Source organism: Caloenas nicobarica, chromosome 7 (genome assembly GCF_036013445.1).
Source record: "Caloenas nicobarica isolate bCalNic1 chromosome 7, bCalNic1.hap1, whole genome shotgun sequence".
NCBI lineage: Eukaryota > Metazoa > Chordata > Aves > Columbiformes > Columbidae > Caloenas > Caloenas nicobarica.
In genome coordinates, this window is record NC_088251.1 from 21,480,755 (window position 1) to 21,505,166 (window position 24,412).

The window sequence follows — 24,412 nt, forward strand, 5'->3', positions numbered from 1 at the left end:
CGTGGGGAAGCCACGGGCCTCGGACAGACCCCTGGGTTTACTAGTGGCACTGTCCCCTGTGGAGAGACCCGTGTGCTGCCTCCCAGTGGGGTTCAGGGCTGAGGGAGCATGGCCAGGAAGCTGCCAAGCAAGGGGGTGCTGAGGCTGGGTGGGGGGCAGTGGGTCTCACTCTTCACAGCAGGGATGGAAGACAGGCGATGGAGTCAGACCTTGGAAGAGAACGTGGTCCTACACCACAGCTACAGGGTGCTGCCAGGGCCAGGACCTTGAAAGGCCACCAGCCAGGGGGATTAGTGGGCGCTCACGCGTGCCAGGACAGTTATTCATAGAGCAGAAAGGATTAAAAAAACCACCAGCCTAGTTTTGGAGGGGATTAAATTCTTCTGCTTTCAGAACACAGCCAGCCCCCACTCCAGGCAGGAGCAGACTGCCCCCAAGGGCCTGTGCTTTTGCCTGCCGTTTAAAAAAAAAAAAAGAAACAATAAACAACCCAGGAGCAGAAGCTGAGATCTTGGTTGGACCAGGGACGGGAGAAAGGGGCTCTGGCCCCAGCTGGCTCACACTACACACATCTGCAGCTGAGGGGCTGCATGGGGCTGGGCAGAGCAGAGAGGGCACTGACATGGTGCCACCCTTCCCCAGGAGGAGCAGGTGAAGAGCCATGAGACCAAGTTCAAGACGATGTCAGCAGAGCTGCTGGAGCATCGCTCCTCACTGCCTGAGAAGAAGGTGAAGGGCAAGGAGTACGAGGAGCTGAAGCAGAAGGAAGAGTATCTGGAGTTTGAGGTGAGCCTGGAGACTCCTCCTCTATCCTCATCTCCTCTTCCCCTGTCCACTTGGCCATCCCTGAGCGATGGGACCCCCTTGTCCCATCCTGGTCAGCTGAATGGCCTTGGGTATAGCAGGTACTGCCACAATGCCCCCAGCTCTGCACCCACCTGGGCGGGTAAGGGACTCCGTGGGTTTGGAGGCTGGCTGGGATGTGCCATGGTGCTGCCAGTCCCAAAACTGGGGGCACTCTGCCACTCGAGTGCTCCTGTATGGGGGGAAGGGACCATGAGCATCCCTCCCCGGCCCTTGAATGCTGGCTGGGGTGGAGGGACCACAAGCATCGCACCCACACTGTGATGCTGGCTGATGGGATTGTGCCTAGCTCCTCCACTCTTCTCTCTGCTGCTCTTGCCCCACAGAAATCCCGCTATGGCACCTACGCCATGCTGCTGCGGGCCAAGCTGAAGGCCGGCTCCGAGGATCTGGCAGCGTTCGAGTCCACTCTCTTTGACACAGCTGACGGGGACGATGATGGCCTGAAAAAATCTCGCTCCAGCCCCTCGCTCAATGCAGAGCCCTCTGGCACAACCACCAAGGTGAAGCGCAACGTCTCGGAGCGTGCCAGCCGCCAGCCCCCCGGCCACCCCCAGAAGTCGTGAGGGGCATCAGCCACCCACACTGCAGCTCGGTTCCTGCCCCGCCCCCCACGCCAGGGTGGAGGCCACATACCTGCCGAGACCCTGCATGAGTCCGTCTGTCTGCGGCACGAGCCAGGGGGTGCCAGCCCTTCCCTGGCCGCCAGGACCAGCCAGGCATGGCTGCAGCCCCTCCACCAGAGACAGTGGCAGAGCAGGACAGTCCCTGGTCCTTGCCCGCAGGAGTTGCCTGCATCGTCCACCCCATCAGACTTGTTCCTGCCCCTCCTTGTCCTGTGCTTGGCTGCAGGACCCAGTCCCCCTGCCCTGGGGAGGGAGAACGACCAAAACCCACCCACTGGTCTCCATTCTTAAGTGGTTAAAAAAAAAAAGACAAAAATGCAGCAAAACAAAGCCAGCGACCGCTTCTCCTTCAGCTCCGTTGTGCCATAGGGGGCAGACAGGAGGGGGCCAGCCCTAGCCTGTCCCCTCTCTTGGGGCTGGTGGCCAGAGGAGCCAGGGTGATGGCACCTGGCCCCCTCTTTGCCACCTCTGCACCCTCCCTGCTTTCTTACAACTTTTGAACGGTTTTTGTGATACAGTTTTGCACTTTTTAGTACCAGATTGAGCTGACCACGAGGGAGTTTTTTGGGGGGCTACTTTTGATGCTTTTTGGGAACTGTTTAAAAAAACAAAACCACAAACCCAGCCATGTCCTGTAGGCACTGCATTCTGGTGGGGAAGAGATTTTTATATGGACTCGGGGGACGACTGGCTGCCTCCTGCAGCAAGCTGAGCATGGGCTCCTGCGTGTGCTGCTGCCTGCATCCCAGCCCTGCTTCAGCACCAGCAACCCTTCGGAGAGAGACAGCACGCAGGTGGCCGTCTTGGGATAGCAGCACCCATTGCTCTGTTCATGGCTGCTTCGTGACCTGCCCCTCAGCAGCCTTGACCAGCCCTGTTTGTGCTGCCTCGGTGTGAGCATCGTACCCAAGGTGTGTTGGGCAGCAGTGTGTAAGTACTCCTGCATGAAGGGGAGAGGTGAACCCCAAAACGAGGGTTGACTGAGGTCTCCTTGCTGCCCTATCAGACTGGCACAGCCTGGAGCTGGCTTTCCTTCCCATGCTGCTTCTCCAAAGCATGGCTGGGGCCTTGGAGGCTGCCAGCAATGCCTTGTCCACAGCACTGTGAGGTCCTCATGTTGCAGCAGTCGTGGTGTGGCCCCTTCCTTGGCCACAGGCTCCCTCCTCTCCAAGATGAGGGGCAGGCTGGGTCAGCCCCACCCCCCCAGAGGGGGCTGGAGGATGCTCATCCAGTGGTGGAACATGGCCACAGGAGTGCCCAGGTTGTGCAGGGAGGAGTCCGGGGACAGCAGAAGGGCTGCAGGTGCAGGCTGTCAACAGGCTCTGTTCTCGGCTGCCCGGGACCTGGCTGGTTTCAGCACTGACTTTGCGAATGTGTCAAAATTTTTATTCTGCTCTTTTGAGTCTATTGCAAAAAAAAAAAAAAAAAAAGAAAAAAAATAACACAGGAAAAAATCCACCCTTGCCCCAGGTGGCTTGGGGGAGAAAAACCTTTGTACAGCTTCTTCTCTCAGTACTGAAGTAAAACTTGCTCTTCACTCCTTGCGTGTGCTGTGGTTTCTCCCCTGGTTGGGGACAGCCCCAGGATGCTGAGGAGGGGGTGGCAGCTGCCTCCTTGCTGCCGAATTCCCAGCCCCAGGCAGGGCTAAGAGGTGTCAGCACCCTGCCTGCTCAGGGTGGGGCTGGAGAGAGGGAGGGCAAAGGCCAATGGAAACTGTGTCCCTTTATTCAGAAGAGGGACCATTAAATAAGAGCAGAGAGTGGTGGGAGCCGGCTGTGTCCTGTCCCCCCAAGTCCAGGCAGCTGGGCCCCAGGTCCAGAAGGCACTTGCATGGGCAGGGTGAGGGGGCATGCAGCCCCTCCCAGGTGGGTGCGGGGGCTGCCGGCCCCTCAGTGCACCTGCGGCTGCTGGCTGTGGGGCAGCTCGCTCCCTGGCCCCGGCTTCAGGGCCAGCACGGGCGCCTGCTCCTCCTCCACCGACTCACTGCCATAGGCACTGTCTTCCTTCAGCTCTGCAAAGCAAGCCCCGGGTGCTGTCAGCGACATGGGGTCAGGGGGGCAGGAGTAACACCCCCACCAGCCCCACGCTCCCCATACCTGTGCTCTGCAGCTTCTCCAGTGCCTCAGTTTTGTGGAGCATCCTCACAGCCTTGCGGAGCCCCATGGAATCCAGCGCCTCCAGCAGCCCCTCCAGGCTGCCCCCCGCCAGCTGCAGAGACAGGGCACTGAGTAGGGCTGGTGGCAGGACAGACATGGGGGACAGGGGCACCCCAAGCAGGCACTGACCTCATAACTGCGCAGGAGGCTGATACTGGGTGAGGGGGTGTCCTTGTAGGTCTCCACTAGGCTGCAGAGCCCCAAGCGCTTGGCCAGCTCGATCCAGTCCGACCCACTGCAGTCCTGGTTCAGCAGCTGCTCCAGCCCCTGCAGCACCTCACTGTCCAGCGACAGGACCTTCCCTGCACAGGAGAGGTGCCTCCATCACACGCTGCCCATCCTCACTGCCAGCAGGGTGCTCTCCTGCCCAGGCGCAGCATTGTCAGGGGTAGAGGGGTTGCTCACCTGGCTGGGGGGCAGCGGGCAGTTCTGCCTCAGGGCCCTGCTTGGAGGCCTGCAGCAGGATCTCCCGCACCTGCAGACAGGTGCATGGATGTCAGCATCCCCTAAAGCATCAGCCAATGCTCCCCCACCTCCCCACAGGACACAGAGGGGCACCGGCATCCTCGCAGGAGCATCTCCTGGAGCTCTGCTCCATCCCTGCTGTGGCCCTAACAGAAACACTCCCAGGGAATTTGTTCCACTGCGCCACACACCTTCTGGCTCCGAGTCAGGTCCAGGGGCATGTGGCAGCGGCGCTGCCTGTGCCCTGCCTGCCTGCGCCCCTGTGCAGGGGGCTGGGGGTTGGTGCCACACTCCGCAGCTGGGGACGGTTCCCCCAGGTCCATGGCCAGCTCTTGCTCCTCAGTGTCAGCGTCCGTGTCACTGCTGGCCTCCGATGAGGATGGGCTCACAGGCTCGTCATTCTCACACAGCACATCTGCCCCTGCCAGGAAAGGTGGACAGAGCCCCCAAAAGTGAAGGTTGGCCCAGGGGTCTGCCCTGTGCCCGGCCACCTCCCAGTACAGGCCACTGGGGCTGTGGGGAAGGGAAAGGAGAAGAGGGAAGGCGGCACCTTACCAGCCTTGAGGAGTAGCTTGGTGAGGGTAGGGGAGCCCAGGCCAGCAGCAAGGTGCAAGGGGGTGTTCCCAGCGAAGGTCCGGCTGGTGACATCTGCTCCCAGCTATGGAGGAAGGTGCAAGGCCGTGAGGATGGGCTTCCTGGGCACTGCACCCCCCCCGTCACCCTAATATCACAGGGGACACCCTACTTCTGCCAGGGTCCTGTGAGAGGCTGTGCCCCATCCCATAGCCACCAGCTCTCCATACCTTCTTCACCAGGTGGGTGGCCATGTTCAGGTTCTCCATCTCCACAGCCAGGTGCAGGGGCGTCCTCCCACCCTGCCTCTCCACCGCATTCACATCCGCTCCCTTCCTGACCAGCAGGTCCAGGCAGGCCAAACTCTTTGCCTTCACAGCCAAGTGCACAGGCAGGAGGCCTGCAATAGGGGAGAGGCTCAGCAGATCTCCAGCCAAGCCCCCAAATAGCACCATCAAGTACTTGCCCATCATCTCCCAGCTCCACTCACCATGGAAATTGGGCAGGCAGAGCAGGTAAGGGGCAGCTGAGCCCAGGTGGGACAGCAGCGTCCTCAGCATCTCTTCATCGCCAGCCTGGAGCGCCAGGTGCAGCAGGGAATTGCCGTAGCGGTCCAGCAAGGTGGGGTCAGCACGGGCCTGCAGCAGGAGCTGGACCACTTGGGGCTGCTTGGTGATGACTGCCAGATGCAGCGGTGTCTGTGGGACAGCAGCACCGCCTCAGCAGCGCTCGCAAGAGGAGCTCAGTCCTGCACCACCGTCCTTGCCAGCATGGCTACACCATGCTCAGCCCTGCAGCCTCTTCTCAGTGGGAGCAGCAACAGGAGCCCCTGAGGTCAAGAAATGGGAGGGAGCCCCAGGTAGAGGGCAAGCACCTGTCCTGAGAAATACATACCTGCTGCAGGTTGTTGGAGATGTTGATGATCTGCTGGGTGGGGATGCTAATGATGACCTCAATCAGCTGCTTGATCACAGCTGTCTGCTCATGGATAATGGCGAGGTGCAAGGGCCTGCAGAGAGAGTGGGGATGGCCCCTGGCTCAGCTCCATGCCTCTCTAGGTCTTCCCTGTCACCTCCCAGCCCCTAGAGTCCCCAAAACGGCTCCGACAACCAACAAGGCTTCCTCACTCTCCCCCCTGAAACCTTTGTGCACTCACGTGTCTCCGTTCTCGTCCTGCGACGCAGCCAGGTGCCTCTGGACCGCCAGCAGCATGCGGGGATCAGCGGTGACCGAGTAGTCAAGCAGGGCATGGGCATTGCGACGGGCCAGTGCCAGCATCCACAGCTGGCACAGCCGGGCTGGGGAGCAAAGCAAGATGTCACCCCTAGGAGCAGCAGCCACGTCCACCCTGCTGCATTCCCCTGGGTGCAGAGGAGAGCAGCACCCAGGCCAAAAAGGTCCTCAACCCTTGTCCCCTCTCCTGAGCGATGTCCCCCGGCTCTCCCTCCGGCCCAGCCTACCATGCTGCTGCAGCTCCCTGCAGTACGTGCTCTCCGCAGGCACCTGCCTGTCACTCCCGGGCCCCTCCGCCTCGGGGCCCTTCATCTGTACGCCCCCCTGGTAGCCCCCCACAGGGTGGGGGCCAGGCGAGTAGATACTGTTGTAGGCCAGCCCAGGGGAGTAGGGGAAGCTGAGGTTCCCACCTGTGTAGCAAGGGAGGAAGGATGAGACCGGAGGGGAGCAGGGAGCCCCCAGGGCCAGGCCATGGCTACCCAAACGGGGAGGGGGAAGAGAGGTCCCCACTCACCTCCTCCAGAGCCAAAGCCCCCGGCCCCCCCACCAGCACCCCCCATGTGTGAGCCCCCGCCAAAGTGCTGGGGAAACTGAGGCAGGACTTTCTTGCGCTTCCTCTCCACTTCTTCCTTATCTGCGGGGAGAGAGGGGCAGTGGGGTGAGGGGCAGCCCCGGCGGCAGGGGGCACGCCAGGCTGCCCAAGGGGTGCTCACCTTCCACCACGGGGTAGTAGGTGAACTGCTTGGAGTCGCTCACGTCACCCCCCCGCTTCCGCTTCAGCTGCAGGAAGACGGTGACGGGACGGTCGATCTTGGGCTTGTGGTAGGGGGGCGTGCGGAAGACGATGGCATACTGTGGGCAGGACAAACGGACATGGGGTCCCGCTCCTCCCTGAAGCCAGGGACGGGGCTCCCCCACCCTGCAGGGCACCCACTTGGCTCAGGGCACGGCAGGATGCCCCCCCGCCTCCCCGTACCTGCTTGTGCACGTCAGTGGGGGAGAAGTCCCCGAAGGCCTGCCAGCCATTCTCGTCATCCTCATAAAAACGCACCTCGATGTCATCTAGGGAAAGAAGCGGAGCTGGCAATGCCTGTCACCCTGCCCCAGCTGGGCTGCGGGGACAAGGAACTCCAGCCACCCAGGGGCCTCCAATCTCTCCCGCCGCAGCCCTTCTGGAAGGTTTCAGCTGGAGGGAATGGCTTTTACCTTTCTGAACTTTATCACACAGCAAGTAGACCTCATCCCCTCCCCGCACTGAGCCTGCCGTCTTATCCATCCGTGAGATTTTCAGGTTGGAAGCTCCTGGGGACTCTGCAGAGCAAGAGGAGGTGTTGGGAGCTGCCATGGTAGACAGAGCACCCCTCACCTTCTTCCCCATCCTGCCGGGTCCCCTCCCCAGCCCGGCCCCATGCTCACTGCTGTCATGGATGGGGTCAGAGATGACAGGCTGGAGAGCCAGCGTGAAGTTCCCGCTGCTGTCACGGAGATAGGCAGTGAAGCGCAATCGCACGATGCTCAGGTCCATCACCTTCTTCAGCTCCTTTGCCTCCAGCTCGATCTCACGCAGCTCCACTTCTGCCAGGGCAGGGGGAGATGCCATTAAGCTAAGCAAGGGAACAGGGCTCCAGGTTCCCCTGCCTGTCCCCCACCAGCCCCTCAGCCGTTACCCCACAGCAGGCCCCCACTCCCCCTGGGGCACTGAGTCCCACTGAGCCCCCAGGCCGCCCTCACCCGTCAGCTGATGGCTCCTGTTACGCATCTTCTGCTGCTTCAGCTTTTCCTTCATTATCTCCATCATGTTCTTCTTGGTGACATGGAGCACACCCAGGTTGCTGAACCTGGAGGAGAAAGCGATCCCGCTGGGATCCTGAGAGCCCTTGGCGGGGAGCAGCTGGCCTGGAGGGCACACAGGCCCCTGCGTGCTGAAGGGAAGGAGCTGAGCAAAGCTCAAAGTGGGGCCACTTGGGGCAGCAAGGGCTCAACGTGTGCAGGGCAAAGAGAAGCAACTGCAGAGGGGAGGGAAGGAGCCCAGAAAAGAGGTGGCTGGGAAACTCCAGGCTCCCACAGGTGACAAGCCCAAAGGGGAGGACCAGGACGGCTGGAGGCCAGAGGGATGCAGGTGGGACCAGGCTGAGCCAGCAACCAGGGCTGGATTTACAGCTACAAGAAACTTCATAGGCAACGTAAAGTACATGCAGCTCTGGTCCCTCCTGTCCCACTCCAGCAGAAGACCCAGCGGAAACACCCTCTTCTCCAAACCAGGCTGCTGGGCCAGCAGTGTCAGGGCACACGGCCACCTGAGCAGCCAGGAGCTTGCCTGCTCTTGCCTCAGCAGCTGCCTGGGCAGGGAGCCACCCACCAGCACTTACAGAATAACTCTGGGACTCAGGCAGGCTACATAAGTAATCTGCAAAACTGAGGAGCTGCAACCCCGAGGACAGAAACCCAAAACAACCTGCACGTGCTGGACTCAGAGCTGGGCAAAATGCTGAGGGAACAGAGCTGTAGTGATGACCTTGTCTAAACCCACTTCTGGCCCCATTCAGTAAACCCAGCTCCTGGATGCAAGAGGCCACCCCAGGTCTCCCTCCACACTTACTGAGCTGTCATGTCTTTGGGTCCCACGATCGCGACACAGTTGCCAGCCTCGTTGCACTGCTTGCCCACCAGGCTGTGGGCATGCACACGCGGAGGGTCACTGTGTGTCACCAGGTCCACCTCGATCCGGGCCATCCCAGTGTAGTTGCAGATCTGCAGGAAGAAAGGAGATGAGAGTCAGGTGCAATATCCCCAGAGCCTGTGGGACTCTCCGCAAATCCCTGCTGTCTCTCTCCACAGCCACCACTCATCCTGCTGCAGCTGTCCCACCCCTCCAGCACCAGGAGATGCACAGAGCTTAATACATGGGTCATGTTCTTCCTTCCAGGCACCCTCCTGGTGCTCGCACGCACCAGCCAGAGACGCTCCTCTCCCCAGGACAGCGCTCACCTTGACAGTGGGATAGGTCTTGCGCCCCTTCTCGCTGGATGCTCCTGGCAGCCCCCCGTGTGAAGGGCCCTCACAGCCGTACCGAAACCGGAACCCCCGCTGTGGAGGAAAAGAGGGGATCAGCCAAGAGTGGCCCACACCTGATGCCATGAGAGCAGGGGATGACAACTATGCCTGCCCTTACCTGGGTGACATCCTTACCTGCTTTGGTTGCTCGATGATGACAAGATAGGGACCTTCCACTGGAGGACGGAGAAGAGAGAAACACAGGATTACCCAAGCACCAGTGAGAAACACAGGATAAACCAAAGTGCATGGTCCCAGGAAGGATGCTGGAGGTATGGGGAAAGTGCTGAAGGTGACATGACTCCTGCCCCATGGGGGTGCTTAGGGCTCCTGGCCCCTGTGCTGTCACAGCCAATCTGGGAGCAGTGGTTGGAGAGGAGGGAAGGGTCAGAGGATGCTCTCGCACGTGGGGAGTGGGGAGCCCATGCTGACCCATCACAGTCCAACCTCAGGACCCTGGTAGACTGAGCAGTGGTGCCAGACTGAACAGTCCCCGTCCTGGTGGCATGGGGCAGGGATTCCCAGTCAGCCCACAGTGGGGCCAGCAGGGACACAGCCCGTGGTGCTGCTGGGAACTACAAGGCATGACTCAGCCTGTGGGAAACCCCACTGCAACCCAGGACCTCGGGAGGGCACAGCCAGAGGGGCCCTTACCTGTCTCCATCAGGGGCTCCTTCTGCTCCATCATGTGGGAGGTGAAATCAAAGTCATCGTAGTCAATCCCATCCAGGCACTGTGAGGCGGGAGGGAAGATGAGTGTGATGAGTGTGTTGGGGCTGGAACATCCAGCTGCCCTGGGGGGCAGACACAGACCCCCATCTCCAAACCCTGGGGTGGGGGCAGTTTCGCACAGATCCCCATTGCCCACGTTGTGAGGGGAAGCAGGCACAGATCCCCCTCTTGGGGAAGAGGGGTGGGCAGGTGCAGACGTGCAGACCCCATTTACCCACCCCAGAGGCAAGCACAGACCCGCATCTCCCACCCCGCGGGCAGACACAGACCCTCAACCTCCCACCCCAGTAGCACCTGCATACCCCCCACTGCCCACTCTGGGGGTGGACACAGACCTCCACCCCCCACCCCGGGGGCACCCACAGACCCCTATCTTCCACCCCACCCGTAGGTCACGCACTGCCGCCAGCCCGGCTCCGGGGCCAGGCAGCGACTCCCCCCGCCCTGGGGCCGAGCCGGTCCGTGCTGCACTCACGGGCTGGAACTGCTCGTCCATGTCTGCGCGGGGCCGGCCGCCGGCCTGCGGGGAGAGCGCGGGGCTGAGCGGGGACCGGCGGCGGCAGGAAGGTACCGCCGCTCCGGAAAGTCCCTAGAAACCCCGCCGAGCCGGGAAATGACGGGACCGCGCGTCACCGCCCCGCCCCGCACCGCCGCGTCCCGGGGCTCGGCTCGGCACGGCCCGGGGCTCGGCACGGCCCGGGGCTCGGCACGGCCCGGGGCTCGGCTGCCCTTGCGCCCGTTGGTGGCTCCCCCGGCCCGGCCCGGGGGCGGTGGGACGCGCCGTCTCCTCGCCGCCCGGGAGTTTTGGGCTTTGGGCTCCGGGCGGGCTGGAAATGCCGGCGGTCGCCCGCCCGCTTCCCCCGGCCGCTCTCGGTTGGGCGCTGCCTGGCACGCCGGGAGCGCCCGAAGTTCCCGAGATTTCCCCCGGGAGCACGGAGGGGTTTGCCCCCCGCCGTCCCCAGCCGCCGGCCCGCGCCCCCGTTGACCAGCCATCGCGCCCTTTCCCTACAAGACCTGTAGCGCAGCACAGCTGAAACCACCCAGACTGTGCCATAAAACCTGGTGGCAGTTCCAGGGGCCCCCCAGGTCCCTACCCTGCATCATCTCACCTTGATGATGCACCTCCCGCAGAAGGATGTCTCCTCCAAGTGCCCCTGGACCCAAAGCTCTGCCCCAAAGCCCAATGCCTCCCCTCTGGCTGAGGGAAACTTTCCAGGACTCTACAGACCGAAGCAGGCACATGGCAACCACTTGTCAGCACCCAAAGGAGTGCTTTCCTACTCCACCGCTGCCCCAGTTTCCACTTAGGCCACAGCGCCTGCATCCTTCCTGCAGAGGTGGCCTGAGAAAGGCATTTGCCATCCGTGTTCCTGTTCTCTCTTTCCCACTAGGAAGTATTTGGTTTCAAAGTGTCAGCAGCAGCCCCAGAGCCCCCCGTGGCAGCATCTCTCAACGCTGCATGCCCCCCGCCAACCCCAGCAAGGCACTGACCCCATCAAGAGGGGTCTTCTCTGCCACCCGCGGCGCTCATACTGTCCTACTCACCGGTGAGGAAGAGGCTGGTCTCAGCAACCTGTCCAGCCCCAGCATTGTGACCGCCGGGACTGATGCAGATAGGGGTTCCGCTGGGGTCAAGGTCTGCCTAGCCACAGAAAACCACTGGAGATTTTTAGCAAAAGGGCAGGATCAGAGCAGAGCCTCCAGGCATGCTCTCTTGCTCCACATTTCTTCTCTCTAAGCAATGGAAAGAAAAAGAAAAAAAGTATCTGACTCCACGGTGCCCTCATACCATGACTTTCTGAATCAGTGGTTGCTGCACATTGCGCTCAGGGGATTTTGGGTGTGTAGGAGAAGAGGGGAAGGAAGGGGATTGTTCAACCCGTATGTGACTCATATTCTTCAGAAGTTGAAAAGAGCCTTTTCAAGGAGATTTTCCAGCCACTCAAGTCCTCCAAAGGGGCTGCCCTGTAGCCCCAGGTTTTTCCTGGCTGGTGTGCCGTGGGAGCCCAGCAGAGCTCCGGCAGCCCCTGCCCCCAGCCTGCAGGATGCAGCCCAGACAGCATTGCAGCCCGGGACATGGGGTCCAGGGGACCTGCAGGTGCAGCGGGGGCTGCAAGCTGGGTGAAGATGGAGATCCAGCACTGCAAAATAAGGTGGGACCTCCCTCCTGCCATTCTGCAGGGGCTTCCAAAAGCCTGGGAGCATGGGCAGAAAGAAGCCCCCACTGGCCTGTGTGAAGCAGCACGCACTACCTGCTCTCCAGATTCCCTCTGGGGCAGCCTCAGCCTGTCACCACCAGCCAGCCACCTCATCTGCTGGCATGGATTTCCCAGAGAGGTGAAGGAGAGGACAAACATCCTTCCTCGGTGTGCTGGGAACAGCCAACCTGAATGCTACCTACTGAGCCTTGCTGGGGGAGCCCAGGCCTGAAGATGCTGGAGAAGAAGAGACTGTGACCCTTCAACAGAACAGCTCCCTTTCTCCAGTGCCATCAGCCCCTACCCCTCTAGAGGGGTTTTCACAGCTCACTCATCACTGCCCCAGACACTTCCACTTGTTGCAGCAACCAGCATGACTAAGGTATGTCATGGGGTCGTGCCTGCCCTCTCCCCAGCCTGCGCAGCTCTGGATCACTCAGGAGTTGCCGGCCATATACCTGCACACTTGCACAGTGTGTGTGAGAGGAAGCCCACCTTGCTTGTCAAGCAGGGCTGGAGCATCGTCGCCCTTTCCTTGTTCCTGAAAAAGCAACCTCAGGCAACCTCAGACCTGCTCTCGAGGTAAGTCCTGCCTCCTGTGCTGAGCAGCTATGTCCTTCAGGCTTTTATCCTCCACACATCCCAGAAAAAAATCCATCTCCCCACCCTGCCTTCAGTATCATTCTCTGCTCTGTGGTACCCAGTGTGTCTGCCCTGGACCCTGGGCTTGCACACACACAGCAGCCTCCCTTTGCTGGGCTAAATCCTTCCTATCTTCAGACCTTCCTAGGTCTCAGGAAGGATTCTCCAGGCCTTGCTGGGCATAGGGGGAAAGATCAGCAACCCAGCTGTGACACACTTCCCAGAGCAGCACCAGCTCCCTGCCCTGGGGCCCAGCACTGCCAGGGCACCCTTGCTGAACAGCACGGCCTCCCCGTGCCAGCCAAACTGCTTCAACTAAGGGCCAGCCGCCGGCAAGCATTGCAAGTTAAAGCCATTCTTCTATGCCTGCAGCTCCTTGAACGTGACCGAGTAAGGCAGGTGCTATTTTCTTTCCTCCTGTGACAGCTGGCTGACTTGCAGAGCCGATGCCCTGCGGGCAGGAGGGAAATGTCTGTCTGTGTCAGGAGCGTTCAGCAGCCATGGGAAACGGCGTTCCAGATACATGGGAGGCAGCACAACTGTGGCTCTGCTCCGAACTGCCCTGGTGTACAGCTGACATGTTCCAGCCTCCCAGCTGGCTGCTCCTCTCACATACTATTCCCTGCACATTTTGTTTCCCCCAGGGCCTGCTAACGCCTGCAAATTATAGCCCTGAATACCTGACCTTGCTTTCTGCACAAATCCTATGCTCGGCTCCATCCCAGGAGTCCCAGCTACTGGCAAGGGTCTGGCAAGAGGCTGCCGAGTCCCTCTTGCACAGCATTCCCAGGGTCTTTGTTCTGAGACTCTTCCTGGAAACTGAGTCCTTGACCTGCAAGTGCAGCAGAGAGAAATCCCCTCTCCCTAATCGCTGTCAAAGGCTTCCCCTCCCTGACAGCCTGCCCTCGAGCACCGAAGCCATTTGTATCTCTCTGTAAATGCCTTCACTCCCATCGTGGTTATCAAGTTGGTTTTGGCAAACCCCAGCCACCCACTGATCTTCTGGTTTTCTCCTCTAGGGCCTGTAAATCAGCTGCTTTGCTGTTGTGTTATGAACCATCAGCTCCAGTTGTATGTGTGCCCTCAGAAAACCCCTCTCAGCTCCAGCCTGGTGTTTGCTGTCTCTCACTCTCCCTGGTTTCCAATATGGCCATGGTATCACTGCCACGTTGGTGTTCGTGGCTCCTTTTGGGGTAGAGCTGAAGATGCGGGTGCGGATCTCTTCCCCTCAGGGCAAGCAGCAAGCCAGCCCTGCCCACTATATGGAGAGAGAGCCGTGGGATGGGGCAGCATTCACTAGCAACATGGAAACAGGAAAATAAGTAACTTCCCCACTGGCAAGGAAATGGGTGTCAACACCAGCATTGGGACTTGTTTTCTCCTCCCCATGCTAAAACACCAGACCTCTCTCCAGCCTGTATCTTCCCAACATCCCCACTCCCAGCCCGAGCCAGCCAAAAGGCAGCCAGGGACCCGTGTGGCTGCCACGGCGAGTGGGAGGCCAGGAGCTGCCCAGGGCCAGCTGCTGCAGACCCCTCAGCAGGGACGGGCTGCCTTGGCACTGAAAATTTAAACCTCTCGACCAGTTCAGCTCCCTTTCCACTGAGATTTAGGATACACTTGTGCCCGTCACCCCAGGATGCACATGGCTCAGCCCAGCTCCGGCAGAGCATGGGAGGCTGCGGTACACGATCGACAGCCCGGCTCAGCATCCCCCTGGGTGCACCCCCCAAGCCGGGGCTGGGCAGGAGGAACAGGGGTGCTTTCGGCGGAGATGCTCTCCTCGCTAAAGCAAACAGCCCTGTCCTCTGCCCGGCAGAGGCACACGGCTCAGCCGCGCTCACCCCGGCCCCGGGGGACCGGCATCCCGGACGGCAGCCCCATCCCGGGCCATCCCCGCCGCGTGTCCCGGGACGCCCCGGCCCCGCAGCGCCAGCGCCCGGCCCGGCCCCCACGCCCCTCTTACCTTCAGCTCCAGCGCGGCCGCCTCGCCCCGGCCGCGGCCCCGGGAAAGTCCCAGCCCGGCTCCGCCTCCCGGGGCTTCCCGGGCCCGGCTCCGCCCCGGCGGGGACAGCGGCAGGGGGGTCAGGGGACCCCCGACGGGACGGGACGCGGCTCTCCCACTCGTCTGCCACCAGCCTGACACGCGAGGCCGGGAACCGAGCCCCCGGCTCTTCCCTGAGACCCGCAGGACCCTGGCCCCAAAACTGCACGTTACCCCAGTCTTGTACAGCACGGAAGGACAGTCTGCCTCGCCCTTGGCTGATTTTCATTTTATTATTGTAAATTCACTGTTCTCTCTTTATATATATATTTTTAAACATATATTAGATATAAAAGTCAGAAATGCTCCTCTTTGAACTACACATACTGGTGGATTTATAGGCCAATTTTGAAAAGGTGGGCACATCAGGAAGCCCAACCTGATCAATGCGCACAGCAGCAGCAAATGCCCCTCTCCAGGGACAAGTGAAAATTTATATATATATATGTGTGTATATATATATATATATGTAGATCTATTTACAAACACACACACATTCATCCTCCTCCGCACCCCTCCCCTCCACCCCAGCGTCCTGCCCCAGAGGAGGCTGGGGCTAAGCAGGAAGGGGTCTCACCATGCAAGTGCTGGCCAGGCTGAGCGCTGGGGAAGGCACTGGACGGATTCGGGAGTCCCAGCAGCACGGTGCATGTGCTTCCTCCGCTCCTACAGAACTGCTTTCCCTCTCTGTGCCTGTGCTCCCAAGGTGGGAGACCAGAGCTGGGGTGTGCAGGCTCCCCAGCAGGACAGCCTGGGCTGGCAGCACTATGGAGGAGAAATCTGCCAATCTGCAGGCACTGCGCTGGCAGGACATCCCCGGTGTGACGGTAAATGCAGAGACCTATTTCCTAACCCAGGTGACCTCCAAGGAGCAAGAGGATGCTGTGGCCTGGGAGGGGAAACCTGCCTCAGCAATACTACTCCAAGCTGAAAAAATCTGGGAAAGTCATCGGCTGGAGGCATGGAAGGCCCTGAGCAGTAAGAGCCCTGGCTGGGAGGGCCAGCACAGTCCCACTGGGGCTGCTGGTGCCATCCTGCTGCAGCACAAGGCACTACCCTGACCCGGGCGGTCTGGGCGAGACCCCCCGCTGCCATCCTCACTGAGGGTGCAGAGAGACTGCCGCTGCCATCGCCTCTCAAGAGAGAGAAAAGGCACTCTGTGGTTTTGGCTCCTCTGACAGTCACAGCAGCTGGCTAGAAGGCTGGAGGGCCTAACCCTGTCCCCGTGGTCATGAAGAGGGAGGAATGATGATCCCCCCTCCATAGCACACCAGGCTTGTGTAGTGAAGGGGGATGAACCCCCAGCTCCCTCGTGTCCCTGACAGAAGGAGGCATCTGTATGACTGCCTCCAACAGCCCCCGACTCAGTAGGGGCAACCTCAGAGGCTCAGGGGCAGCTACCAGGTGTCCCAATAGCTGAACCAGGTTGGCACCCCAGGAGTGACCCCAAACCTGGTGGGCAAGGAGGGAGCAGCCCCTGCAGGGGACACTGGCTGCTGGAGGAGCCCCGGCCACAGCTTGCACCAAGAGGGGAGGGCACCGCACACCCATGCGTGCACACATGCACACACGCACCCAGAGGCAGCCGAGGTCTCTGAGACATTCAGGACAGGGGAGTCCCCAGCAGAGCCCAATTTGGGGGTCCCCACCATGCGCCTTGTGGCCACTCCTATGGGGTTCAGGCCATGGCCAGGCCCTCCCCATGGCTGTGAACGTGGGCCATGCTGGACACACCGCTCTCGCCTTTGTAACTTTTGGGGGCTCGGCTGGCTTTCAGCAGGACCAGGAAGGTGTCTGTGGAGATGGCCCCAAACTCAAAGGTGAAGGTGCCATAGAAGACCAAGACATCGATGATGAACATCCACTCGCACAAGGCGGCCACATGCTGCAGCACAAAGCTCTCCTGGATGAAGAAAACACCACCTGAGGGCACTCCTGTCAAGGAAAGCACAGCTGAACCCCAACCACCCCATGGAGGACCATGTCCCACTGCCACTGCATGCTGGCATGGCTGTGAGCAGCCCTTCTCTGCAGGAAAGACACCATCAACCCTAAAACCAAGAAACCCCACGTGCTTCCGCCAGCCCTGGGAGGGCCCCGACATGGGTGAGGCGGTGGCACGTGCCCAAACCAGCCTCAGTAAATCATGGTACTGATACCAGGTGGGGATTTTCTGAGGAGGCCAGGGCAGGGGAAACTTGAGCTGCAGCCCTCAGGGCAAGCTGGGTGCCTGGCTGCCTCACCCTCCCCACACCTCTCACGTCTTCCTCAAACCAGGTTGACACTCCCCAGCCTCCTGCAGGATGCAAAGTCCATAAAACTCATCAGTCCTCCATCCCCTTGGTACAGGGGCTTGGGCTGCTGCATCCCAGCCCCACAGTACCCCTGTTCCTCTGCACTGCTGGCTGGCTCAACCCAAAGAAAGGCCCTGCTCCCTCTCCTCCAGGTCCTACCGCTGCCAGAGCTTCTGTATCCTTCTCTCATCCCCACTGAGGATGTCTATGGAAACCTGCTGCCAGAGCCACCATGGGTGAGGTGAGCAGGCAGGTGCATCCCCCAGCCCCCCAGATGAAGCTTCAATCAGCACCCTGCCTTCTGCCAGCGGGACCAAGATCTGGGAGAGCCGGAGAGGCAGGGACCTGACCTGCACAGGGCAGAGCCCTCTGCTCATTCCCCCCATCCCTCCAGGAGTGGTCCCAGCCTTTTCCCCACACCCTCCCCACCACAGCTCCTTGCTTTCCCACTCCCAGTCCCTGGTGCTTACAGAGCAGCATGGCCACAGCAGAGACACTAGTCCTGTCTCTCTTGTCCTTACATGCCCTGCCTGTCCCTCCCAGCTGGCACAGCCCCACGGCACTCCTGCCTTTCCCAACTCCCTGCCTGCTTCCCGTCCCACCTGCCTGCTGTGGTGACAGAACGGGACCCTCTGGCACATCCTATGCCTGACAGCACCCCCCAGGCTCCACCCGTGCTGCTAATCCCAGCCAGACCCCAGTCAGCCTCTTTGGAACCCACGGACACCACATACTTTTTTCCCCTTCCTGCCCAATAACCATCACCTTGTTTCCCGATTTATACCTAACCTCAGTCCCAAATAAGCCCCTGGCTCCCCAGCCACACACTCAGGACCATTCTTCCAGCCCTGCTCTGCCTGCTCCCTCGTCCCATGGGCAGGTTGGTCGGCGGGTGCCGGTGAACTGCGGCTGGCAGAGGTGCTGCCACGTGCCCACCTGGCACCTGCACAAAGCACTTTTGTACTCAGCTTCTGTATACAGGTAACACAGATGGACTTTGCATTGCCGAGGGCTCAACATACCTCTATCTCATTTAAAAAACCATTAACCTGCCCTTCCACTCTGCAAGGTGTGGGGTTGGAACCTGCGGCGGTGGCTGGGCTGCAGCAACCAGGGCAGGGCTTGTTTGGGGCGCCCCAGCTCCCCAAGAGATGCCCACCAACACCTCGTCCCCCGCACAGCCCTGATGCTGCTGCTCCTCCAGCCCACTCCTGCAGTGAGCTGCCCACCCTCCGGCCCTGCCCAGCCCCGCTCCTGGCACCAAGCCGCACTGCCAGACCAAAGGAGGGAGGACCTGGGGCACGTACCCAACATGAGGACCACCTTTCACCAGCCTATCCTGGATCTCCTCCCCACACCTTTCAGAAGGATATTGAAGACGAGGGTGATGAAGGCCACAGCAGTGAGGACACTACGTAAATGGCCAGTCCAGTACTGCCCGCGGGTTTTGGCCATGCGGTAGGTGAGGATGGACTGCAGGAACAGGAACAGCATGCTGGTGGGAAAGGCCACCCCTGCCCCGATGTAGTGCAGCACCTTGGCGTGATCCACCTGCGAGGGAGAGACCATTGGTACAGGCACCCCGGGATGCTCCCCCAGCATGGCTCTGCTCCAGCGGGGGTGCTCATGCCCAGGCAGGAGTGCAAGCAGTGCCAGGAGCAGGTCCGGGCAGCTCACACTGTGCCCAATTCCTGGCTGAAGAACAGATGTGGAACCACTGCCTGCTGCTGGTATCTCAAAGTGCTTCTGTTTCCTTCATCCATGGGGCTGTAGCTCCCGAGCCCATTGGACCAACAGCCCTGTCATGCCCGAAGGCATGGGGCAGGGGTTGCCCTCTGCCCCTGAGCATCACTGGGGCTACCCGCACCCCCTCGTGAGGGTCACAGCCCTGCCTTCAGCGGAGCCGCTGAGCTGTAGCTGAGACACAAGCAGGATCAGGGCCAGCAAAACTTTTCTCCAGGGGAGTGGCACTGGCAGCAGCCTCCTGACAAGGGGAAGGGACCGGCTGCCGCAGGCAGAGGGCAGACAGCTGCCGGGAGCCTGGTGCCTGGCAGCACAGGCACAGGGGTGAGCGCTGCCGGCTGCTGCCAAGCCCTGGACCGCTCTGGACCCTGCGAGCACAGGCTCTGCCCAGACATGTTTCCTGGCATCACCCCCCGAGCATCAAACATCCACAGTGGGACAGCCAGGCAGCAGGAGCATCGGCAGCTTGGCCAGGTCTCCTCTGCCAGGATGGCACATTCCTGCCTGCAGAGGGTTGTTGGCCCATGGAGGGAGCAGACCATGCAGAGGGCCTCAGATAAAGGTTAAACCAAACCCAGCATCTTAATCTGGACCTGAAACTATGCACAAGCAAAGAGGACTCCCAGCACCCAGGGAAGAGCAGTGCTTGGTGAAGGTGTGCATGGATGAGGATGCTGGAACAAAACAACCACGCCACATCCTACACTGTTGAGCAGTGCTACCTCTCCACTCCAGCCAAGACCCTCTATCTCCAGGAGTCCCCCGAGCAGACACCTTACCTGAAAGTTGCCGACCATGGTGAGGCCGGCGGCGCAGATCCAGCCGGTGGCCAGCCCCAGGGTGTTGAGCAGGGACGGCCCGAGGCGCTCCAGGAGGTGGGCATAGCGCAGCAGCCCCACCAGGATGACTGCGGGAGGGAGACACAGCCCCATCGCACACCACCGTCTGCGGCCCCCCCAACCCACCCCTGCACCCTGGCTGGGGGTGAACGCCGCAGGGCACCCCGCTCCCGGTCTCCCCGCAGCGAGGCACTTACCCATGAAGGAGCCCAGGCTGCAGATGAGGCTGAAGAAGCAGCTCTCAGGAGGCAGGGTGCCACACTTACTGCAGGGACAAGGCAAGGCCCGAGGAGCCCTCAGCCGGGGGGGCAGTGGGGTGCAATACTCACCCCCTCCCCAGGACACACTCCTGGTTTGCCCCAGGGGGCTCTCGGAGTGGCTGTGACCCCTGGCTGGCCCCATGCTCCCACCCCACGGCTGCTCACCTGACAAGGGGGATGTGGTCCAGCGTGCAGCAGGAGCCGGGGCTGTCCTCGCCACACGACTGGTTGTAATTCCTGCAAGGAGCAAAGGGACAGGCTGGGAGAGACGCATGGCTGGCTGGCACCCTCCTGCCTCCTGCCCACAGCTGCTCCCCAGCGAACACAGCCCAGCCCTGGGCTGTACCAGCCCCAGCACACACAGCCCTGGGGAGGGAGCGCGGGTGGAGCCGGGCGTGCAGCCACCGACAGCTCCGGGCTTGCCCGGGATGGGTGGGAACACCAAGCTGAGCTGGAAATGGCCCCCATGGGCACAAGCACCCCGGCGCAGTGCCACCCCACTTGGGAGGAATGGAGGACCTGCCCAATAGCTGGGAGGAGCTGCCTGAGGGGTGACAGACAGCAGCAAGCCTCCAGGCTGCCCGGCACATCGGCAGGGCATCCCCGGGGGGCCGTCACCAGCTCCCAGGGCCACCAGGCTGGGGCCAGCTCTGCTGCCCGCAACCACTGCAGAGCCCTGAAAGTGCCTCCTGTGGCCACAGACTCTGCAAACCCAGGGACCCAGAGCTCTTATCAGTCTGAGACACCTCCCTGTACCACAGCTGCCATCTGCAACCATAACTGAATTCCTTCCTGTAGGGGTATATGCCCCCCTCACCCTCCTGGCTCTCTCAGAAGCTGGCACACACTTGCAGTGGGCTTTCAGGCACCCCTTTGCTGCAGCATCACCCAGACACCCAGCACCACTGCCTGGCATGGCTGGGCAGGACCCCCTCCCCACCCCACAGGCAGGGAGCCCAAAGCACTGTGCCCCAAAGGGCTCCTCAGACACCTCCAGCCCCACGGTGGGGACCGAGGCTGCGTGGCCGTGCCCCTGGCCGAGGCTGACCATCAGCTGTCTCCAGCTGCTCAGCAAGAGCACAGTTAAAAAGGCCTTTTTGGAAAGGGCTGGGCTGGGCTCTGGTGTTTTTTCAGTCTCCTCGTTTACTGGTGGCTTTGTTTTCCGACCACGGAACCCTGGCGAGACGTGGAGCTCCATGGCCTCCTGAAGGGCTTGCTCTTGGGGCCGTGTTTGGTTTGGGAGGGTTTTTTTATTATTATTTTGTTTAAAACGAGTAGCCCGAGGCTGGGAAGCATTATTCATCATTAAAGGCTGGCTGTGCAGCAGAGACAGCCCAATACACACATTCTTCCCAAGGCAGAATCAGCCATCAGGCAGGAAATGGCAGTGGGGTTTTATTTCCCCTTCTCCTTCAAACACTCTAGCAAGAATTAAACTAACACGGATTTTTCTGGGCAGATTTTTAAGGAGACACAACAAGCAGTAAACCCTGCAGAAGTTGCCAGGAGAGAAAACAGTTGTTTTTTTTTTTTTTCCCCAGCCCGTGCCTCATCCCCCATCCTGGGGTGCTGCGGGCAGCTCTGCCTGTGGGGTGGCTGGATGCCGCAGGGCCCTCCCGTCCTCCTGGCACTGCCAGATTTAGCCTCAAGCAAGCAAGCTTCGACCTTTCCATGGAGACACATGGCCCTCTGTAATTCCCTGACCACTTATTTTCGTATTTTCTTCATGATGTGTTTTTTCAATGGCCCCATTCTCCCTGCTTGGTTTGCAGCGGGGCCGGACTGTTCACCGGAGCAGCTGTAACCGCAGGTGATCCCGGGCCAGGGAGGGAGGGTGGCTTTTGATAGCCCTGCTCGGTCCCTGGCACCCACGCTGCTTCGCAAATGCAGGGCCCAACCCTGCCAGCAGCTAGTCCCCAAGTCACTCCGCTCCCAAAAGCCACTCGAGGGGTCGCCTTGGGCTGATTGCACCTCATCACTGTCACCACTGTGCCTGCTGGAGGAGAAGGTGGCTCTGTGCCCGCTTTGATGCTCCCACCTCTCCTGTCATCCCCAGCCCCCTCCCAGGGCCAGCCTGGCCCCCGACCCGCTTCCAGCACAGTGACGGTGCAGGGGGCCCTCAGCTACCCAGTGGCCCAGCACAGCACGGTCCGAGCAGGACAGGTCTGGAGAGAGACCTGGCATTACCGGGGTCTTTAACTGAGCTGCTCTGTGGCAAAGGGCCCCTGCCGATCCCCCAGGCCTTACCAGTTGTGGACGGGGCAGATGTGGTTGTTGGAGAGCGCCATGGCGTACCTGGGGGAGACACAACAACAGCGGTTACCACAGCCATCTGCCTCCCTGCATCCCCACTCCCGGCTGGCAGCCGGGGCCAGCCGCAGGAGCAGGGGGTACAAGCGCTCACCCTGGGGCACCTCCTGGCTTTACAGAGCAGGAAAAAGCAAAGCAAGTGCATGAGCCCAGCCCACGCCCCAAGGACCTCTCGCTGCCAGAACCAGGTCTGTCTGCCCAATACTCCCATCCCCACTGGGAGCTGCCTCCTGCTCTGGTTCAGTGTGGATGCAGCAGCTCCTGTGGGGACTCTTTCCCTTTGCACTGCCGTGCCCCCTGGGCTCTGGGGGGATGCATCGGGGCTCTCCACCAGCTTACAGCCATGCAGCATGTCATTTGATGGCTACTGAGCTCTGCTGGGCTTCCCCTGGCCCATGCCTGGCCGGTGCCTGGAGCTAAAAGTCTGGAAAAGTATGTTGGCAAGTACATTGGCAAGAGCATTCTGGGCAGATCAGCTCCATCAAGCCTTTCACTGTGGAGACACTCCTGCACTTGGGTCACTGTAACAAGGAGTTCATGACACGCATCCTGCTCAGCTCCAGGGGGTCTCATCCCTGTGGTCCCCCAGCTGGTGAGGAGCCCTCCCGCCTGGCAGCCACAGCAGCGGGTGGCCCCGTGCTGTTAAAATCACCGCCGCCAGCAGCCGTAAACAACTCAGGTTAAAAATAGGCCCCTACACCAGTAAGAAAACCCCTCTCCTGCCTGAGCTGGCCATGTAACAGCCAGGCTGCGAAAAGGATGACCCCAGCAGAGAGACGTGGGGGCAAAGAGCGGGATAGCTGGGGGGAATCAAGGACCAGCGCTGCCCATCCCAAGGGCCGCCCACCAAGAGCATTGCCCCTCGCAGACCTCTCGCCCAGCCACTTCCCAGCACAGGTCTCCCCCAAGCACCCAGTCCCTGCCCAGCCCTCTGTGCCTTCCTGGGAGGGGGCAACAAACCAAGAGAGGCACAAATAGCACTGCCCTCCCCCAGCGGGATGTGCCCCCACTCACCTGGTCCACCCTCATGGCTCAGCATCCCAGGCATGGCCAGTGGGGCCCCGCATGGGCCATGCACTCCCACATGCAGCTGCATGTCCTAACCCTGCCAGTGTGCTGAGGGACACAACAAGAAAAATGGCCCAAGACCCCCTCTCCTGGGGCAGCTTTGGCTGTGAGGACCATGAGCAGCACCTCCCACCCATGCTGCTCTGGGCTGGAGCAGCATCTGCCCCTGAGGGTCACCTACAGGAGATGGCCAGGGCTTCATGGGACATCCAGGAGAAAAACTTAACAGCACGAGTTCCCTGCACCAGGGTCAGTATTCGGCTTTGTCGTGAAGGAAGATGGAGGATATCACAGGGTGGGAAGCTCTCGGAGGGACCTGTATGGTATGGGGTACACTTGCCCCATCCCACGCCCCATGAAGTCCCATCACCTGCGCCTTTGGGAAAAGTCCCTCATTCAGCACCTACCACCCTGCAGTAGTGGCACAGCGGGGCTGATGTACCAGGGCAGGACAGCCCTATGTGATCAGCTGAGAACCCGGGGCCAAGCCCTGTGGAAGTGACCAGCAAGGTGGGTTAGTGCTGCTCACCCAGGTGACACATCCTCTGACTCCAGCACAAGGCACAAACACCCTTTAGCCCTCCCATCCATCCTATCTGGGGCCAGCATGTGATGGGTGCTCATGTACTGGTTACAGCCCCGGCATGGCAGGACCTGGGCTGGTGGCATCGCTCCCAAGACCATTCCTGTGCCCCATGAGCACCAGTTGCATCCACGCCCGGACAGGGACACACGATTCCAGGGGGTGTCACAGGCGCGAGGCCAGGGAGACACATGCCAGCGCCGCTGCAGAGGACGCAGCAACCGCGCAGGGTGGCTGGGGTGGACACGGAGATGTGGGAGCGACCGAGCACGCAGAAGCACCCCAACACGAAGTGAGCCCAGCAGTGCCCTGCAACACCCTGCCCCACAGCATCCTCCAGCCCCCTGCCCGCAGCATGCCGCCCCGCAGCCGGGGCGAGCCCGTCCCAGCAGCCCCGGCCCCGCCGCCAGTGGGGTGGGGGTCTGGCGGCGGCTCGGGGCCGTCCCGCGGCACTCACACGATCCACATGCCGGTGATGGTGAAGGCAGGCAGCGTGACGGGCAGGATTCCCCAGGCCGGCATTGTGGGGCCGGGCATGCCCCGCCGGGCTACGGGCGAGCGGGGCCGCCGGCGGAGCCTCCCCGCTGCCTCCTGCTGCCGCGCCGCCGCCGGGCCGCGCTCCCCATGGGCGGCCGGGGCCGGGCCGGGCGGGCAGAGCGAGTCCGGCCCAGCCGAGCCAAGCCGAGCCGAGCCGGGACAGCCCGGCCCCGCCCCGCGGGCAGCGCGGG

The 24,412-nt window shown here is 61.2% G+C and overlaps 3 protein-coding genes across 4 annotated transcripts in view; 1 reads left to right on the plus strand and 2 right to left on the minus strand.

Moving 5' to 3' along the window:
* Positions 1–3,017, plus strand: part of PSD (pleckstrin and Sec7 domain containing) — a 35,358-nt gene extending 32,341 nt beyond the window's left edge. Inside the window, exons 15-16 of the mRNA XM_065638365.1 lie at positions 643–786; positions 1,191–3,017. Coding sequence (XP_065494437.1) covers positions 643–786; positions 1,191–1,430 — 384 coding nt within the window. The 3' untranslated portion in view covers positions 1,431–3,017. The remainder of the gene's footprint in view (positions 1–642; positions 787–1,190) is intronic.
* On the minus strand, positions 2,876–14,545 carry NFKB2 (nuclear factor kappa B subunit 2). Of its 2 annotated transcripts, XM_065638367.1 has the most exons (24): positions 14,510–14,545; positions 11,249–11,437; positions 10,179–10,223; positions 9,626–9,704; positions 9,107–9,147; positions 8,906–9,004; positions 8,517–8,668; positions 7,649–7,755; positions 7,334–7,492; positions 7,124–7,228; positions 6,894–6,979; positions 6,631–6,769; positions 6,432–6,551; positions 6,145–6,327; positions 5,841–5,982; positions 5,579–5,693; positions 5,175–5,382; positions 4,915–5,084; positions 4,667–4,769; positions 4,303–4,532; positions 4,052–4,121; positions 3,776–3,948; positions 3,587–3,698; positions 2,876–3,501 (listed from the first exon to the last, which is right to left on the minus strand). In XM_065638367.1, exons 2-24 carry the CDS (start codon positions 11,291–11,293, stop codon positions 3,380–3,382), a joined length of 2,805 nt encoding a protein of 934 aa, XP_065494439.1. In that variant the 5' UTR covers positions 11,294–11,437; positions 14,510–14,545; the 3' UTR covers positions 2,876–3,379. The 2 variants fall into 2 exon arrangements, with proteins under 2 accessions (XP_065494439.1, XP_065494440.1); XM_065638368.1 differs by lacking the exons at positions 11,249–11,437; positions 14,510–14,545 and adding an exon at positions 10,813–10,830.
* A 256-nt stretch (positions 14,546–14,801) lies between these two features.
* On the minus strand, positions 14,802–24,412 carry TMEM150A (transmembrane protein 150A). Its single transcript, XM_065639008.1, has 7 exons — positions 24,142–24,412; positions 21,971–22,018; positions 19,889–19,960; positions 19,661–19,728; positions 19,404–19,531; positions 18,240–18,432; positions 14,802–16,510 (listed from the first exon to the last, which is right to left on the minus strand). Exons 1-7 carry the CDS (start codon positions 24,219–24,221, stop codon positions 16,266–16,268), a joined length of 834 nt encoding a protein of 277 aa, XP_065495080.1. The 5' UTR covers positions 24,222–24,412; the 3' UTR covers positions 14,802–16,265.

Coding starts and splice junctions, on each gene's coding strand:
- NFKB2 (XM_065638367.1), bottom strand. CDS start 11,293: ATGCTGGGGCTGGACAGGTTGCTGAGACCAGCCTCTTCCTCACCG. Junction 5,085..5,174: donor CTGCCTGCCCAATTTCCATG/GTGAGTGGAGCT, acceptor CCCCTATTGCAG/GCCTCCTGCCTGTGCACTTG. Junction 4,770..4,914: donor CCACCCACCTGGTGAAGAAG/GTATGGAGAGCT, acceptor CTTCCTCCATAG/CTGGGAGCAGATGTCACCAG.
- TMEM150A (XM_065639008.1), bottom strand. CDS start 24,221: ATGCCCGGCCCCACAATGCCGGCCTGGGGAATCCTGCCCGTCACGCTG. Junction 18,433..19,403: donor CCATGGTCGGCAACTTTCAG/GTAAGGTGTCTG, acceptor TCTCCCTCGCAG/GTGGATCACGCCAAGGTGCT. Junction 16,511..18,239: donor CTTCAATATCCTTCTGAAAG/GTGTGGGGAGGA, acceptor GAGTGCCCTCAG/GTGGTGTTTTCTTCATCCAG.